The sequence below is a fragment of the Candoia aspera genome, chromosome 2, assembly GCF_035149785.1.
Source record: "Candoia aspera isolate rCanAsp1 chromosome 2, rCanAsp1.hap2, whole genome shotgun sequence".
Classification (NCBI taxonomy): domain Eukaryota; kingdom Metazoa; phylum Chordata; class Lepidosauria; order Squamata; family Boidae; genus Candoia; species Candoia aspera.
Window position 1 is genome coordinate 154124681 of NC_086154.1, and position 16028 is coordinate 154140708.

At 39.4% G+C, this 16028-nt stretch overlaps 1 protein-coding gene across 2 annotated transcripts in view; it reads left to right on the forward strand.

The window, feature by feature from the left end:
• Positions 1-16028, forward strand: part of TRIP10 (thyroid hormone receptor interactor 10) — a 63747-nt gene that overhangs the window by 28149 nt on the left and 19570 nt on the right. For both annotated transcript variants that reach the window (XM_063294383.1, XM_063294384.1), the window contains exons 2-7: positions 6478-6593; positions 9563-9619; positions 11153-11300; positions 12956-13018; positions 15014-15118; positions 15856-15984. In XM_063294383.1, coding sequence (XP_063150453.1) covers positions 6478-6593; positions 9563-9619; positions 11153-11300; positions 12956-13018; positions 15014-15118; positions 15856-15984 — 618 coding nt within the window. The remainder of the gene's footprint in view (positions 1-6477; positions 6594-9562; positions 9620-11152; positions 11301-12955; positions 13019-15013; positions 15119-15855; positions 15985-16028) is intronic.

Consider the following 16028-nt stretch of genomic DNA (forward strand, 5'->3'; position numbering starts at 1 on the left):
ACTTAGGTAGTCTGTGCTTGATCTGACAAAAGAAAAATTGAAAGATAAATGTCTTGTTATTCAATAAAACAATTCTGATTTGCATTGGAGCAGTAGTGATAGAGAGTTTGGATAGGCCTGATTGCCCATAAGCATAATTCACAGCCCCTTTCACTTTAATTTTAAATATAAAATATGGAAGAGAAAGGACAGTGCATTCCTGAATATCTGAAGATATATCTGGGGAGGTGTTGACAGTTTCACTGACATAATTCATATTGCTAATATTTGGATAGTGGTCTAAAAATAGTACCATTTAAAAAGCAGAGTTAAAAATCTTGACCTCCTTTCCTTCTTCCTTTATCCCTGCATTGTATATTAATAAAGAATTGTTGAGCTGCTGTGGCTGCCATTTATAGAACATAAAAATTGAACCATATACCTTCAGGTGATTTCAGGGGCTAGGCGCTAGGTTATTTCACAGTTGATCCTATATGTGTAAATTTTGTGAGTGTTATCAGTGGGATTTATGAGGGAGATTTGTAAGATAACGCAGAGAAAGATTTCAAAATGAGCTTGTACTTGTTCTTTACTAAGAAAGAAACCTGCATCCAATTTTCTGTGTTCTAATCAATGAATTCAAAATCTCTTGATTAATGATTGACAGGTGAATTTTAAAGTTCATTGCAGTAATTTTAGCACATCTCAGATATACTTACGTCTATTGGGCTTCCTAGACAGCAAGTATGTTTAGGAATGTAGCCTCAGATTATTGGTCTTTTCTCATTTCATTTCTACTTCACATACCCTACTATACATCCAGCAACTTTACCATTTCAACAGGTCTAAAGGTTTTCTAATCTGCATGAACATCAGCAGAAAACTTACGCAAATTCTTTGAGTTTCTGCTTTCCATCTTTAAACTTTAGAGCCTCTGCCATAGAATAATTTGCACTGCAGAGTTCAGAGAATTTGCCATTTTCTTCCCATTGCTACCTTCTCTTCTTCTGCTTCTGAATGATAGGCAGGTTGCAAATCCTCCACGTTCAGAGTTCTGCATCAGTGAAATTAATAACATGTGTGTGTGTTATTTTATTTATTTTCTATAGCGGTCCATCTCAACAAGTGACTCTGGGCGGCTTACAATCATAAAAACCATAAAACAGTTAACATAATTAAAAACATTAAATCTTCAACATTATTGGAAAATGAATGTGTAAAATCCGACATGGAAAAAGGTGGTAGTACATCCAAAACTTGTTCCTTGGTGTTTGGCAATTCAGCTGAGTCATTTGATGATATTGGAATTATGCCTTAAATCTACACTGGAATTCATCATACAAAATTCCTTTTGGCTAAAACAATCCTTTAAAACGAATTGGCAGTGATCAGAAGATTCTCTCTGAAATTGATTTACTAGATGGTGTCTGACTGCAGATAAAATCTACCACATTGCTAAAACCCTGTGACCTATCTCTTGAAGGAAATGTAAAGAGCATGGCTCTTTCCTATATTTAGCAGATATCTGCGCATTAAGTTTTTTGGTTTTTTTAAATTGAGGTCTCAGGACTGGTGGTTGCACAAAAAACTTACATGGCTTTTAATTACTGCTGAGGGGCTAGAGATTGTAAAAATCTGAATGATACTGGTTGTTTCATCAACACTTGGTTTTCAAGAGTGTAGCAGCCGATCATTTTCTTGAGAACTGAATACATCAGAGGGAAGACAAAAAAAAGAGTACTATTGGAAGAATAATTTTCTCAGTTTATTGCTCAGTATATTGATTGCTCAGATTATGGATAGTTAACTTACATTATTAGGAAGCACATAGTAGCACAAATGAAAATCTTTCCTTATCTCTAGAAAGTGGTATTAGTTGAAATTCTCCCCAGCGGAGGTGATAAGTCCAAGGCCTTCCGTTAGAAGAATTACCTCTGACAGAGCTTGTTGCTTTCTCCTTCCAACCTTTTAAAATGATATGCGTAATAATAATCAGGATGACCTAACTGTAGCCGTGTCCATGTATTTTGCATGTAGATTTCCCAGCTGAGTGCCTTCGGATTAATTGAATTTTTAGTTCCCTTGAATCCTAGCTGCTGTGGTCCTACACATTTGGAGAACACCAGAGTGGGAAGGCTGGAGGATTAAACAGAAAGTGTATCTCATAAAATGGCTTGCTTCTTGAAGGGAAGCCCTTCTTATATGGTGGTAAAGCACATCACAGCCTCGTGTGAATGTTTCAACAAAAAATCAATGAAGCAAGATGTAACGGTCTAGTCCTTTATGTTGGTAGATGACACTGAGAAATTATTAAGAACTATTTAACATATTGCCTGTTCCCCGGCGAATTTCCCTCACTTACTTGTGTATAGCAAGTGGTACAGTTCATCTTTTTAAGCAAAGCTAAACTGAGTCTTTTTTATAATGAACTCCATTATTTAAATCTGCTGTTAGTTTGGGATTTGTTTTGCATTTGCGTTATAGATGCAGCCAAGGTCTAAGTCAGTCCCTGCTGCTGTGTTTTCGAAATTCTTTGGACTACACTCCCATTTTCCCTCACCAGCATGGCTAATTGCAATACTGGTTGCAGAGGGATGGCAGTTATAGTCTGACTCATCAGGAAATCACCAGATTATGGGAAGGCTAAGTGATGAAATGATTCAGTGAAATGGCATGGAGCTAATACAAGTCATTTTGGCCACTGCTAAGATTTTTCCTCTTGTTGGCTGCAATATTTCTTTGTTTCTCATGTCTCTTCTGAAACAATGTTCTGGTAACGACGATAGTGGTGAAATGCTGGTTTTCCTCCCAAAATGGCATTAGGTGACAACCAGGGGAAGTGTTGTCACAGAGCTGTTACGTAGCCTTGACACACACACCCCTACCCATCATTGTCTGTAGGAAACCGATAATGTATTGATGACACAATACTGGGTAAATTATTGAGAGGAGAAGCTGAGGCAGTTTATTTTTTCAGTGGCTGCCTGGGTAGAGCTTGTGAATAGACCAGTGTTTCTCAACCTTGGCAACTTTAAGACATGTGGACTTCAACTCCCAGAATTCAAAGCTGGCTGGGGAATTCTGGGAGTTGAAGTCCACACATCTTAAAGCTGCCATGGTTGAGAAACAGTGGCATAGACTATCTCTCAGCTTCAGGAAAGAAAATAGTTTGCTATGTGTGATTTATACCAAACATTCAAACAAAGGGAAGACATTTTGCTGCCATTGTTCACTGAAATTTGGGAAAGCAAAAAGGACCTGGAGTCTGAATGCAGGATCTTGTCTGCTCACTCATGATGCTGTAGTTATTAGATATACTGCAAAGTAATTAATTTTAAATAGCCATCTGGACTTTATTTTTATCTATATTATTAATAATTTGTAATTTTATAATGTATTTTATATATTTATTGTTTTATTGAGGATTTTGTTGTAAACCGCCCAGAGTCCCTCCAGTGGGAGGAGATGGGCGGTGACAAATTTGATAAATAAATAAATAAATATCAGAACACAGTGTATTGTTATTTTCAAAGAAGTTTTCAAACAGTGGTTTTATGCATGCAGGATGGAAGGGAAAGTTGTTGGTCCTCTTTGCTGGGAAAAACCCTCCCTTAAACATAGCCTAGCTGCAAGTATTGTCTTAAAATGGGGTGCCAAGAAGAGGAAGTGAAAGATTGCCAGCTGACTTTGCTGGACTCCAGAGCTGAGGAAAAAACATTGCCCTTCAACCCAAGTGTCTGCTTCAAGACTGTGTTTACTCCACCAGCGTTAGTGCAAGGCTGTTCCCTGACAGATGCAGCATTGGCACTAGGAATTAAAAGTATGCTTTTCCCCAGTAACTTGGCATTCTTGGGCCTTCTTCAGCTGTAAAAACTACCCATTGCAAGTGCCTCAAAGGATTTAGGCTACTTGTCATGTGGACATCACTTGCAGGCTTTGCTCTGGAATTACTATAGGTTTCATGCTGGGCTGAAAATAATGCCAAAGGAAGGATTGGAGCTGTCCCTCTCCAGCTGATAAGGTCCCAAAATGTGGAGAAGAGCTGGGGGAGGGGGTGACACTCTCTGCCCCTGCTATCTCTCTTCACACCCTTCCTGCATTGCTTTTGGATGTAAAAAAGTAGCCAATTGAAAGGAGGACAGCTGCATCTTTATTTTAGATCTTCCCACCAAAATTTTCACTTAGAGTTCCTTGAATGATTGAGGTGGCGGGGAGGGAAGGGAATGCGATGGAAGGGGCAGGGTAGAATTCATCTTTGCACTCATTCCATGCTTTTCAGTTTGAATGCCTGAATATTCATTTATGTAGAAAATATGAATTTAAATTTTTTATAGCTATGACAACTGTGCCTATCAAGTAAGGCTAAACTATATCATATTAAAATATTCCTGGAGAATAATGGAGTGACTCTGCCTAGAGATTTGCATGATATCTCTGGTTAGAGGAAGGTGTGTCATAGATTTAGAAAGTGCCTCTCCCTAGATCTTGTGAGTGATGATGCTATACTTTGATTCTGTATGAGGCAGTTTAATATGTTCCCAATGTTTTTGATACGAATACGGCTAGCAATGCAACCACCTAATAAGATATTGAAGTTTCTAACTCTGTTCTGAGTATCCTTCATTCTAAAGATATAAGTAGCAGCTTGCTGTTGTGATAGAAGTTTTTATGGAAATGCTAGTGGACTTAATCAGGGAGGAATTACTTAATAGAGACAAAATGTTCTGAATACAACATAACTAAGTTGCTAATTGTTCTTGTAAAAACAGCCATTTTGGTTCAAGGTTTTCATGTATTAGTCAAATTCAAAATACTTAGTCTACTTCTGCATATTATATTGTGTCAGTTCTTTCATTTGCAGATCATAAGCACTTTGCAATATATCTTTGTTTCTTCCTATGACTCTATTTAATTGGGGAGCCTGAAACCCATATTTATGGCTTTCTCCTGTATGATTTTCCATTTTTAAAAGACCACATGGAAAGAAGGAGAACAAGAGGATGACCAGCAGAAAGATGGATGGACTCAGTGTTGCCATGTGTGCAGTGTTGAAAGACTTGAATGACAGATCATCCTGGAAAAAATGTGTCTGTATGGTTGCTAAGATTAATACCGGCTTGATGGCCCATAATCATCATCAGTTTAAAGAGTCCTGATCCAATTATTTTCACAGTTTTAATTGGGTTGATCACCTGTGATAAATCTAGAATGTTCCTGTCTTCTTAGATTTAGCACTCTCATGTTAGGAAGTAGATACTGTAGTTAAAAAGTGGAGAAGGAAACTTTCCTGTTTATAATGCTTCAGAGGTAATATCCCTTCTATATATCACTTCTAGCTCAGTAGTGCTGTGTCCAGTATTCCTCTGACTAAATTTAGAAGTGAACTCATTACTGTTTACCAGACAGGCATATTAAGGACATGATACTGTGGAGAGCTGTCTGATTTGAACTTGCTGAAATACATAAACCAGAACTCCCTTGAGATATTCATTCTGTCATATTGATTCTGGCACAAACATTGCCATCTGTGATTTGAAAAAAAGGAGTGTACAGTAGGGGGTACAAAGAGGCTGAATTTTAATGTCTGCCAGCCACATTCTTGTGAGTTGTAAAACTTACTTTGATTCCTGGCTCATGTCATCTGTGGAGGCGGGGGGGGGGGGGATGCAGGAATGCAGTGTGCTGTGTCTCAAATGCTGTTCAGTATAAAAAGTTAAGATGCGAAAACCATAGGCCCTTGCTGAGATGTTTGCTAGCATGAAAGACAATGAAGAATTTGCACCATCAGCTTGAATTGTGCTGATGTGAGTTGCATGATGACTGCCCTTCCCCCTGTTTCCTGCCAGTCAGGGCTGTAGGGCGATGAGAGATAGAAATAAGTGTTCCACTTGCTTTGCTTCACTCTTGGCATTAGGTTTGTGCATGGAGCTTCCAGTGGATTTTATCTTGTATTAATTAGGGACTAGTTTCCCCAGCCAGACCGCAATATGATAAGGGTCTGACTAGGACTGCAAAAGTTTCCACCAATTGTCATTTTTAGGGGACAGAAGAAAATGATTAAATACAAGCGGGAGAAATCTTAGCAACCATGTATACAGTGATTCTACATATATTGAAGTTTGGTTTTTTTCCTGGACCTGACTGCTTTAGGGATGCAGTCCCTGGCATGTCATTCAGAGGCTGAGGGCAACTCTTGACCTGAAAACATTCTGCAGTCTTGAGTCAAGCCTCTGAATAAAGCCTGGGTGTTTTGGACAGTAGTGCTTCAAACTGTGGCAGAGATTTGCAGGCTTGGTTCTTGCTTTTCCTTGACTCGCAGTTTGTTGTGTGCACAGAATTCTTCTGGCGAGTCCCTGCCTGTAGCCTGAAGAGGGACAGCTCGGTCACCCTTTTTTATCATCTCAGCCAGGCCTTGGTGGCTCAGTTTGTTTGGGTCACAGAAAGAGTCTGTGGGTTTTCAGCTGCGCTGGGTCACACTTCTCCCCTCTTCTGCTTCAGGATCAATTTGACACGGTTGAGCGGCACACTCAGTGGGGCCTGGACCTGATGGACAGATATGTCAAATTTGTGAAAGAGCGGACAGAAATTGAGCAGGCATATGCAAAGCAGCTGAGGTAGGTATGCCGAGGGAGTGCCAATGGGCCTGACAGAGGCTTGGATTCAGGTTTTAGGGATGGGAAAGAAGAACCCAAGAAGTTATGCAGTTCAGCTCTGGGGAAAAGCAGCTGCTGAGGCTGCCCAGCCAAAGAATCAAGGCCCTGGACTCTTTTCTGAAGTATCTAGACATGCACTGTGGTTTATTAATTAAGTGGGTGGAAATGGGGGGAGGGGTTATATAGAAAAGAGTAAGATGCTGTACTCTATGGACAGTTATGGAATTCACTATCCCAATAAGTAGCTTAAGAGCAGTCATAGCTGCTTGTATTTGCCGTCTGCCATCTGAGGCTCAGTTGAAACACTATGCTTAGAAGCAGTGTATCTCTGGATATTAGATGCTGGACACAAACAGGAAGGTTATTTCCATCCAAGGTCACTTATGTACCTCCTGGTATTTAGCTTGCCATTGTAGGGTGCAACTAACAGTAGGCACAATGAGAGTTGTAGTCCAGCACATGTAGAGAGTGCCAGGATGGGGAATGTTAATCTATTCTCTGTAGAGCTCTGCAAAAAGTTCTCTCTCTCTCCCTCCACTTATTTAGGCTCCCAACCCCAATACTTTGATTTATTGTTTTAACTGTTCCAAATCAGTCTTCTCTGTGGTTCAAGGCAAAAACACTGGTCTCTCTTTTCTCCCAGTTCATAAAACTGGCTCCTTCTCAGGCAGTGGGTTCCAAGTGTCCCTGAACCTGATCCAAAGGCTGATATAGTCCCTGGAAGGCCCAGAAAAGTTTGAAACATCTGGCTGACTAGTGGATTCCTTAGCCATGACTTCCACCCCTCTGCTTACCCCCACTGCATTTGATTTCAAGCCAACTCAATCCTAAGTATCTGAGAAGCTTGGCTTGGGCAGCAGTAGTACAAAAGTAGCCTCCATCCCCCCACTCCCAATAATTCCTGGGATCATCTTAGATTACATCTGGTTGATGTGGCCAAAGTCTTATATCTAGTTTTGCCCATGGAAAACCAAAGAGAGTCATAGTAGGGGGTTTGGTTTGGTTTGGTTTGGTTTCAGTCCATAACTGGTTAACCTATTTACCTTTTTGTGTCTGACCCACTCAAACCTCCCCTACTCAGCAGAAATCAAGAATGGTTTTTTTGCCTAGATCCCAGTCCTTAAAATCTTTTCTCCTTTCCTGAGTCATAGAACTGCAAAGAGTAGAAAGGCACAAAGTCCAGTTTTCCATCTCAGTGTCCTGGACCACCTTTACCCCATCATGCTGATAAAAGAACTATGCCCCAGGTTTCTGGAAAGCAAGCAGTATTAACTTCTCATGTGTATTCTGCAGCTATAAAAACACTGTGGCTAATGTTGCTTAGGTCTTTTTCTTTGGTTGCAACATATTTTTGGTACTCAGTTGGTATCTGAAAGGATTCATTAGAATTTAGTTTTTCAGACTGATGGTCTGGTAGAATCCCCTATGGATTCCTGCAAGAATAGAGATAGTCATGCACTCTCCTAGTTTTGATGTCTACACTTCCCCACAATGAACTCCGTTATTTGTAAAATGCTAATTTTTCCATAATTATACTCTGCACTTTCCTCCATTGATGAGAACAAACATTCTGCATCTGTTCATACGGTGGAAACAACTGTTTTGGAATGTGGTTAAAAACTGAGATGTAAATGGAAAAGTCCCTGTCTGTGAACCTTGCCTGTGCAAATAGACAAGCCTTGCCCAAGCAGATCAAAGCCTGTCTAGTCCAGTGTCCTCTTCCTCTTTTGCACCATATTGGCCAAATAAGAGGCCTCTTTATGGGCTTCCCTGAGCCAAGACCATTATTTCCTATACTCTGCAGTTGATATTTAGAGGCATCTATTGTCCCTGAAACCTGGGAGTGGTACATAACCATCAGAGTCAATGTCTGTAATTCCTATCAATAATTTAATTCCCTTCCACAATGATGTAGATCAGGGCCACTGCATTTTGTGAGAACAAATACTACACATGAAGTATGCTGTACCTGAGGAAAGATTTCCTTCTGTCTGCCATCAATCTCCTCCCACTTGTGAATTTTTCAAGAGGTTGTGGGCAACGTCGCTCCAACAATACTTTCCTGCACTATTAGAAGGATTACAAGATAGCATACACAAAGCACTGGAAACAGGAAAAGTATAATATCCATGATGCCTTTCAGGCGTAATAATATTAAGAATAGCTTGAATGGCCACCTTTTCTTTTGAGAACTTCAACTATGAATTATATTTGCTGAGCTCTACAAAGCAATCCTGTTTAATAACCTCTACTCTTCATCAGCCACATATATAACTCTGTTCTGAGATTTTGATGCATTTGTTGGTTGACTCGTTCAAGCCGTACATGATGGGGCTGAAAAAGTTGTTGGTGATATTTTCTGCTGAAACAAAAGAAATGGGAGCCAGTTTGGTCTAGTGGTTAAGGCAATGGGCTAAAGACCAGGAGCCTGAGAGTTAGGCATGAAAACCAGCTGGGTGACCTTGGGCCAGTCCCTTTCTCTCAGCCCAACCCACATCACAGGGTTGTTGTGGGGAAAAGAGGAGGAGGAAGGAGTATTTGGTATGTTCACCACCTTGAGTTATTTATAAAAGTAATAAAGGCAGGATAGAAAATAAATAAATAAACAAACAAACAAAATTGGTATCTGGAAATCTCTGCAACCAAGTAGGCTGGCTATCTCACATGTTATTTGAGAGAGAGGAAATGTAGAGAAAGTAGGAAAGGTCCTATTAAATAGGAATAACTTTATCCAGGCTGGTATATTAACATTTCCATCTAACAAAATTCAGAAGTCTGAAGCTGTTTAAAAGCCTAATAATGAAGTGTAATAATGTCTGAATGATGCAGTATAACTTTTTAAAGTGTAGGTCAGAGTAGGTAGGTATGAGTTCACTCTTTGTTCCATTTCAGGCCAATATTGTATATTATGCATGTTCTCTCATTTGCAGAAATCTTGTGAAAAAGCACCTTCCCAAGAGGATCGCCCGAGAAGATCCAGACACAAAGTAAGCAGGGCTTCATATGAGTTTAGTTGCAATGAAGCCTGAGAGGTTCTCACTCAGTCAGTGCTGTACATATTTGAGGCAGACAGATCCTGCCTATAGAACTTTAGGTCATCTGTTTTTAAACTTTGGCTTAGACCTGGGCAAGATGACTTTGCAAGTTGTTCAGAGCAGCGGTCTTCAAAGGAATGCCTATGAAGCAGCAGCACATGTGATCCAAACTTGCATCCACTTTGCAGAACTAATACGAGCATCAGCAGGGAGACAGATGATGAACCTTACATTGCAACATAAACCACGTGACTTACATACCTAATTGTGAGGTTTATGAATATGAAGGAAGACCTGTGGGACTAACCATTCCTGTTATTCAGTGAAATTTAGCATTGGCTCAGTATCATTGGAGCTTTCCAGACTGTGGCTCAGCAATCTAGTCCATATATCCAGGAAATGGGTTTCTTGCTCCAGGAAGTAATTTATCTCTCTCTATGTGCATGTTTCAATTTTTGATCTTGCTATGCAAATTTGTCACTGGTGGCTGCTTTTTTAGGAATAGATCCCATCCATGTTGATTGTACTTAGTTTGTGCATGCCCATGTTCTGATAGCTAATATGAGTAAAAAAGTGAAGAAAAAAGAAAAACCTAGAATATAGTTCTTACATAATTCTAAAAGTGTATCCAAGAAAGATACAACACCATGCATAAAAACTAAAATCCTGTGTCAAATCTTCATTATCCTAATAAATTGGGTACAAACTATAACAGGCCATTCCAAGACAAAACAGATGTGGACCCCATGTCTGAAAAACGGTATCCATGTGTGTGTTTTTTGTATAAAACGCATAATCATAAATATAATGGCCATGATCAATACTTTAAAAGACCAGACTGTCAAGAGAGGGAAGCTACTTTATGTGCAGTTATTATCTTTGTGGGAGGTCAATTTATGAGCATAAGAATGGCAAAGCAACATTGTGTTCTGTCTCTGAGAATGAGGAAATAAAAGTAGTCCGAAAATAGTCCTGCTACCTGGCAGCTAATATTCTGTGGCACCCTTTTTCTGAAGAGATGTAACCATCCCAGCTAAGAGCAGTTGGTGGTGGGTCTTCAGTACATTAGTTTAATTCTCTCTTGAGTCATCTAAGCTAGTGGCCACCACATCTTTTTGCAGGGTATTCCATGCACACACACATCTATTTTTGTTAGCAGTATGTTCAGACGGACCAGTCCGTTTCATTGAAGAGGAGTCATTTATTGGTGAAGGGAGTACACAAGTCCTACCCACTTCTTTCTCTTCATTTCCAAGCTTACATGTTCTCCCTCCTGAGTTGTCCCTTTACTAAACTAGCCCCAAATCCTGGGGATATTAGGGTTGTCCTGGTTGCAGTACTTGTGCTTGTTCTTACCATGGATTCCTATTGAGTTGACGTTTTCATTGAACTGTGGTCCTGGAAGCTCTTTCTTGTCTGGAGGATGAGGAGGGTGTCTTTTGTTATGGAGTCAGGTTCAATTACTCGATTGTCTTTTCTTTGTAGGTTTTGTCAGTACCAGGCTTTCCTTCAGGTGGTGAAGGAGCTGAATGACTTTGCAGGACAACGGGAGGTCATAGCAGAGAACCTTCTAACCCAGATCTGTGTGGAGCTTTCCAAGGACTCGCAGGAGCTGAAGCAGGAGAGGAAATTGGTAAAATTGTTGGGAAATGAACTGTGGCAGCAAGACATCCAGAGTGGTAGTTCAAGTAGTGAGGCAGGGGACAAATATCAGGTTTTGATATCTTTTGCCCTTGGCTTGGGGGTTGCATATTTTGATTTCCTCAGCATGTTTATTGTTGACAGTTCACTGGGAATTTGGTGTCTATGAAGACTAACGTTGACTTTGCGCCTCTTTGGAGGCCTTCCATGCTGCTTCCCTATTGTTGGTGGCTATTGTTCCTTTTGACTGCTGGCGTTTGTTTTTCTAAATATTTACTATGCTTGCGTATTGCATTCAACACTGATTTGTTAAATAGGCCATAGTTACTTTTTCAGAAAAGTAAATATGCCATTTGACCAATTTCTGGTTGGTTTTTCCTCTCTTTTTAGCAGCTCTTGTCTTGCACCCCTATTAAGAAGCTTTGGCAGAGTACAAAAAAACTTAGGACATGGCAGGAAACGATAAGCAAGTTATGTGTTTCAGCTTGCTTGCTGTATTAAGCCACAGTTTCAATAAATAAGACAACAACAAATCATGGCTTCAAAAGTCTGATTCATTGATCTAAAATGAACCATGTTTTTTCACCAATCTTGAGTATGTATCACATCCTTTATGGTCCACATTCTCAAAACAATGAAGGTCCAGGAAGGTTTTAGAACAGTTTTTATTTTGACCTGAACCACTAATTGGAAAAGTGCTTTCTAATTTATGGAAGTTTCAAAAATTGTGTCCCTGGTGGCATGGACAGAGCCAGCTGTTTGAAGGGAAACTGCAACTATTTATTTTAAAGACACAGGAGTTCCAATTACAGATCTCCAAATGGCACAAGTTGTCATGTGATTTTGCTCTCAGAATGATTTTTGCAGTGCACCACTGTAGAAATCTATCTTTTCCTCCAGTGTGTTCAAATTAGATAATAATTCTGTTTAGGAATTATAACGACACATTCATTAAAGAGGAATTATTCCAGGAACTTCCCAAAAAATGGGGATTCTTTTCTGAACTGATAGGACTTCTGGTTCTGTGTCATAAATGGAAGTGATCTTGCAGCCAAACTTCTCCCTTGACAAAGTTGTCTTTAGATCACTGAGAGTTTGGGTGGCTAGGTAAATTTTTTAAAAGCAATGTTCACCATTTACTGTTCATTTCTTTTGCTAATGCAGTATTTAATATTGATTTTTAACACTGATTTAAAGAGTAGCTTATATGTATCTCCATCTCAATGGTATCACATCTCAGATCTGGAAGAATGCATGAATTATAGACAACCTTACTACAATATCAATGCAGGTCCCCCCCAGTCACATCAGGGGTTTCAAGTTTAGGCACTGCTTAAATATTTCCCTTCCCCCCATTTTTCTGTTTTTGGGATTATAGCTATAGATATTCTTGGAGATATAATATTTAGATGAAAAATAGGTTTGTTAGAACTAAAGCCAGCTTTGATGTAAAAGAAGCCACAGAGCCATTGGATGCTGGAATGTTCTTTGAGGTTGATTTCTGGGGTTGCTTTGAGGTTGAGTTCTGGGGTTTACTCTTTGGAAGTATTATTGTCATCAAATGATTTGGGGAGAGACTCAGTCTGCTGGAGTTCAGGAACTTTCCATAATGATTTTCTTTCTCTTAAACTCACCTTCTCTTTCTAGTATCTGCAAGAAGGCCGAAGGGCTCAGCAGCAGTTAGAGAATTCCTTCAAGCAACTTGAAAACGTGAGTTCTGATTTTCCATTAACATTTTAGATTAACATTCAAGTTGTGTGCCAATTGCAAGGATTTTGTATTTGTGTCTTTGAAAACTGAAAACTTGTTTGCTTGATTCATATTTCAAGCAGGAACGCAGCTGTAGAGCACACAGTTCCCCTCAGAATTCTCCAAACATTTTGTGGGTGGAAACATTGTGCGGAAAACTAAATGGAGCTTTTTTATTCAGGCAGTGATTCCTCTACCCAATTTTTAAAAATTCCCTTGAGAATTCATGGATACAAGGAAATAGTGGCAACATCCAGAGTGCATGTCAGGGGAGAGGAGGAACTTTAGGTTGTTGGTCCTAGAAAACATTGCTTTGGAAATTACTTTTATAATTTTCAATTATAAAAGTCAACAATTCATATGTTTTTATAATTTGATTTTTATTATAGTGGACAGAAATATATAGAATAGTGATAGGAAGGAAATAATTAAATGTTTTATGTGGGAGGGAAGTTGATTTAGAAACATGTATATATATATATACACATACACACATATATATATATATATTCATTCCTTTTTATATATAAGGGGAAGGAGCATTTGCATTAGTGATTTGTATATGTGCTAATGGAAGGATTTGTACAAATGTCATCTTGGTTTGATATAGAGTAAGGGATTGATTATGAAAATTGCTGTATATTCTTGCTGTTGAAAGTCAGAAGTCACTTCTTTATGTAATCCTCAAAATTCTTTTTTCTTGTGTTTCACACTTTTTTGGTTTTTCTTTTTTTTCTTTTTGTAGTTTTTTTCTTTTTGTAGTTTTTATCTTTGTTTCAAACGCAGTAAGATTCTTTTTTTAAAAAGGGAATTTTCAAGACCTTATCTCACCATCCTCAACCTGATGCCCTCCAGATGTGATGCATCTGTCATCCTGTAATCCCAGACTAGCATGGCTGTAAGGCAATTGTAGCCCAACCCAGCTATCAGCACAAGATTAGGGGAAGCTGCTATGGACTTTCGTTTATTGATTAAAATAATAATCACGGGGTTGATCCCATTAAAATCTGAGGTACAACTTTGCAGGATTATTTTCACTGATAATTTCTCACTAATGTAAATAGAAAACTGTAACAATTGTTGTCAACCCTTAATGTTTTCAGGGTGTGCATTTCTGCAGGACCAAAAATAAATGATGCTCTTATTTGAAAGCACCAGATTTCCATAAAATAAAAATCTGTGCACCTGATCAGAAAATGTTCCTCTGTGTGTGTATATACAGATAGACTAAGCATCCGTTTATTCTACAGAAAGTTGTATTTCCAAACTCAGGGTACAACACGCTGCTGCTCTTTGTTTTTTTTCCCCCTAGATTATTTCTGTTTAGTGTGTGCATTTTGCTTCCTGAGTTGGGGTAGAAGTCAGTATAGAGTCCCTCATTCCTAGCAGGCCTAAGCTTTTCCTTAAGTCTAACCTTGAAGACATGGGCAGAAGTTGAGGGGACAAATAAATGTGCTCAACCAGACATTTCAGTTAGTTAACTTCAAGGGAGCTTTTCTTGTTTAAAACCAAAAGGCAGTTTATTATTCTCACCAATAGTGTGTGTATAGATAGACCTGAATGTAGCAGGAAAAGGTGAGTAGCTGAGATTATTCTTTTATTAGCACAAAGCAGCTTTTAAAGGTAGCTGCTTAAATAGTTGATAGAGCAGTTCTTCTCACTCTTTCAATGCACTTTTGCTTATATCATGAGATATAACAGGCGGAATCTCTTTTTAAGCATGCTTTTGGAGATCAGAAACAGAACCCCTCATCCTCTTTCCAGATCTTATTTGAAAGCTCAGAATGGCTAATCAAACAGAGGCTATGCAGTGATTATTCATAGCTCTAGTGATAAGCCTATTACTGAAACCATGGTATTTCATTATACAAGTCATGCCCACTTTGACAAACCAACAAGGGAAGGTGCAGCATTGGGCTGCAAGAGAGGGCAACACTCCGGTTCTTTTCTTCACAGAGCAAACGCAAGTTTGAACGTGACTGTCGGGAGGCTGAGAAAGCTGTGCTGAATGCAGAGAAGCTGGATCAGGATATCAATGCTACCAAGGCAGATGTGGAAAAGGTCAGCATCTGGACCGTGTCACTGCTTCCCAGCCCCAGGGGTAGCTATGAGGATTTCTGTAATGGAAGTTATGATTAAAATCCTGACTCATTTGTGCTAAAGCCCAGGAATGGAGCTCTGCTGTTGAACTTTCTCTTGGTTTTGCTGGTGTTATGTTTCCAAGCAAATGATGTCTTCTTTCCCCAGTAGGTCATAAAACCTGAGGCATATCTTGGGGAAAGCTTCTTGGAGAGAAAGAATGATGCTAGAGTTTATGGTAGCTACCAGAAAAAAAAATAGCATCCAGAACAGGAACCTATTGTCAAAGCAGTCCTTTTATGTCCCAGAGGCATAGGACATAAGTCTGCTAGATGGGAGGCACCTTGGAAAATGGTACCTACGTTACTTCTAGTTCTTTGGAAGACAACTTAAAAAGTACAGCATTTTTTTTTTCCTCAGTTCCCAGAATCTTTGCCAGCATTGCTCAAACTTTTATGGGGGGGTTAGCACTTGGATGTTGAGGGTTTGGTAGACAAGGTGGTCCTTAGTTCTAGCTGGTAGAAACTAGAGTGCTCTTGCTTCCAGCTGGATGATCATATACTACTGAGGGTCATCAAAATTAGCAGCACTGAGAACAAAACAAGATTGCCTAAAATGAATACTTGAATAAAGGAGTTGCATGGCTGGATTGTATTTTTCACTTGTGGCTTTGCTTGAAACATGGTTTTCCTCTCATCATTTTCCCCAACCTTTCCCAGGCAAAGCAGCAGGCCAACCTACGTAGTCACATGGCTGAGGAGAGCAAAAATGAATATGCTTCGTGTCTTCAGAAGTTCAATCACAATCAGAACCAGTTTTACTTTCTGGAGATGCCACAGATCTTCAATGTAAGTCTCTAAGCAGTTTTTACATTTTCCCCCCAATTTAAAGT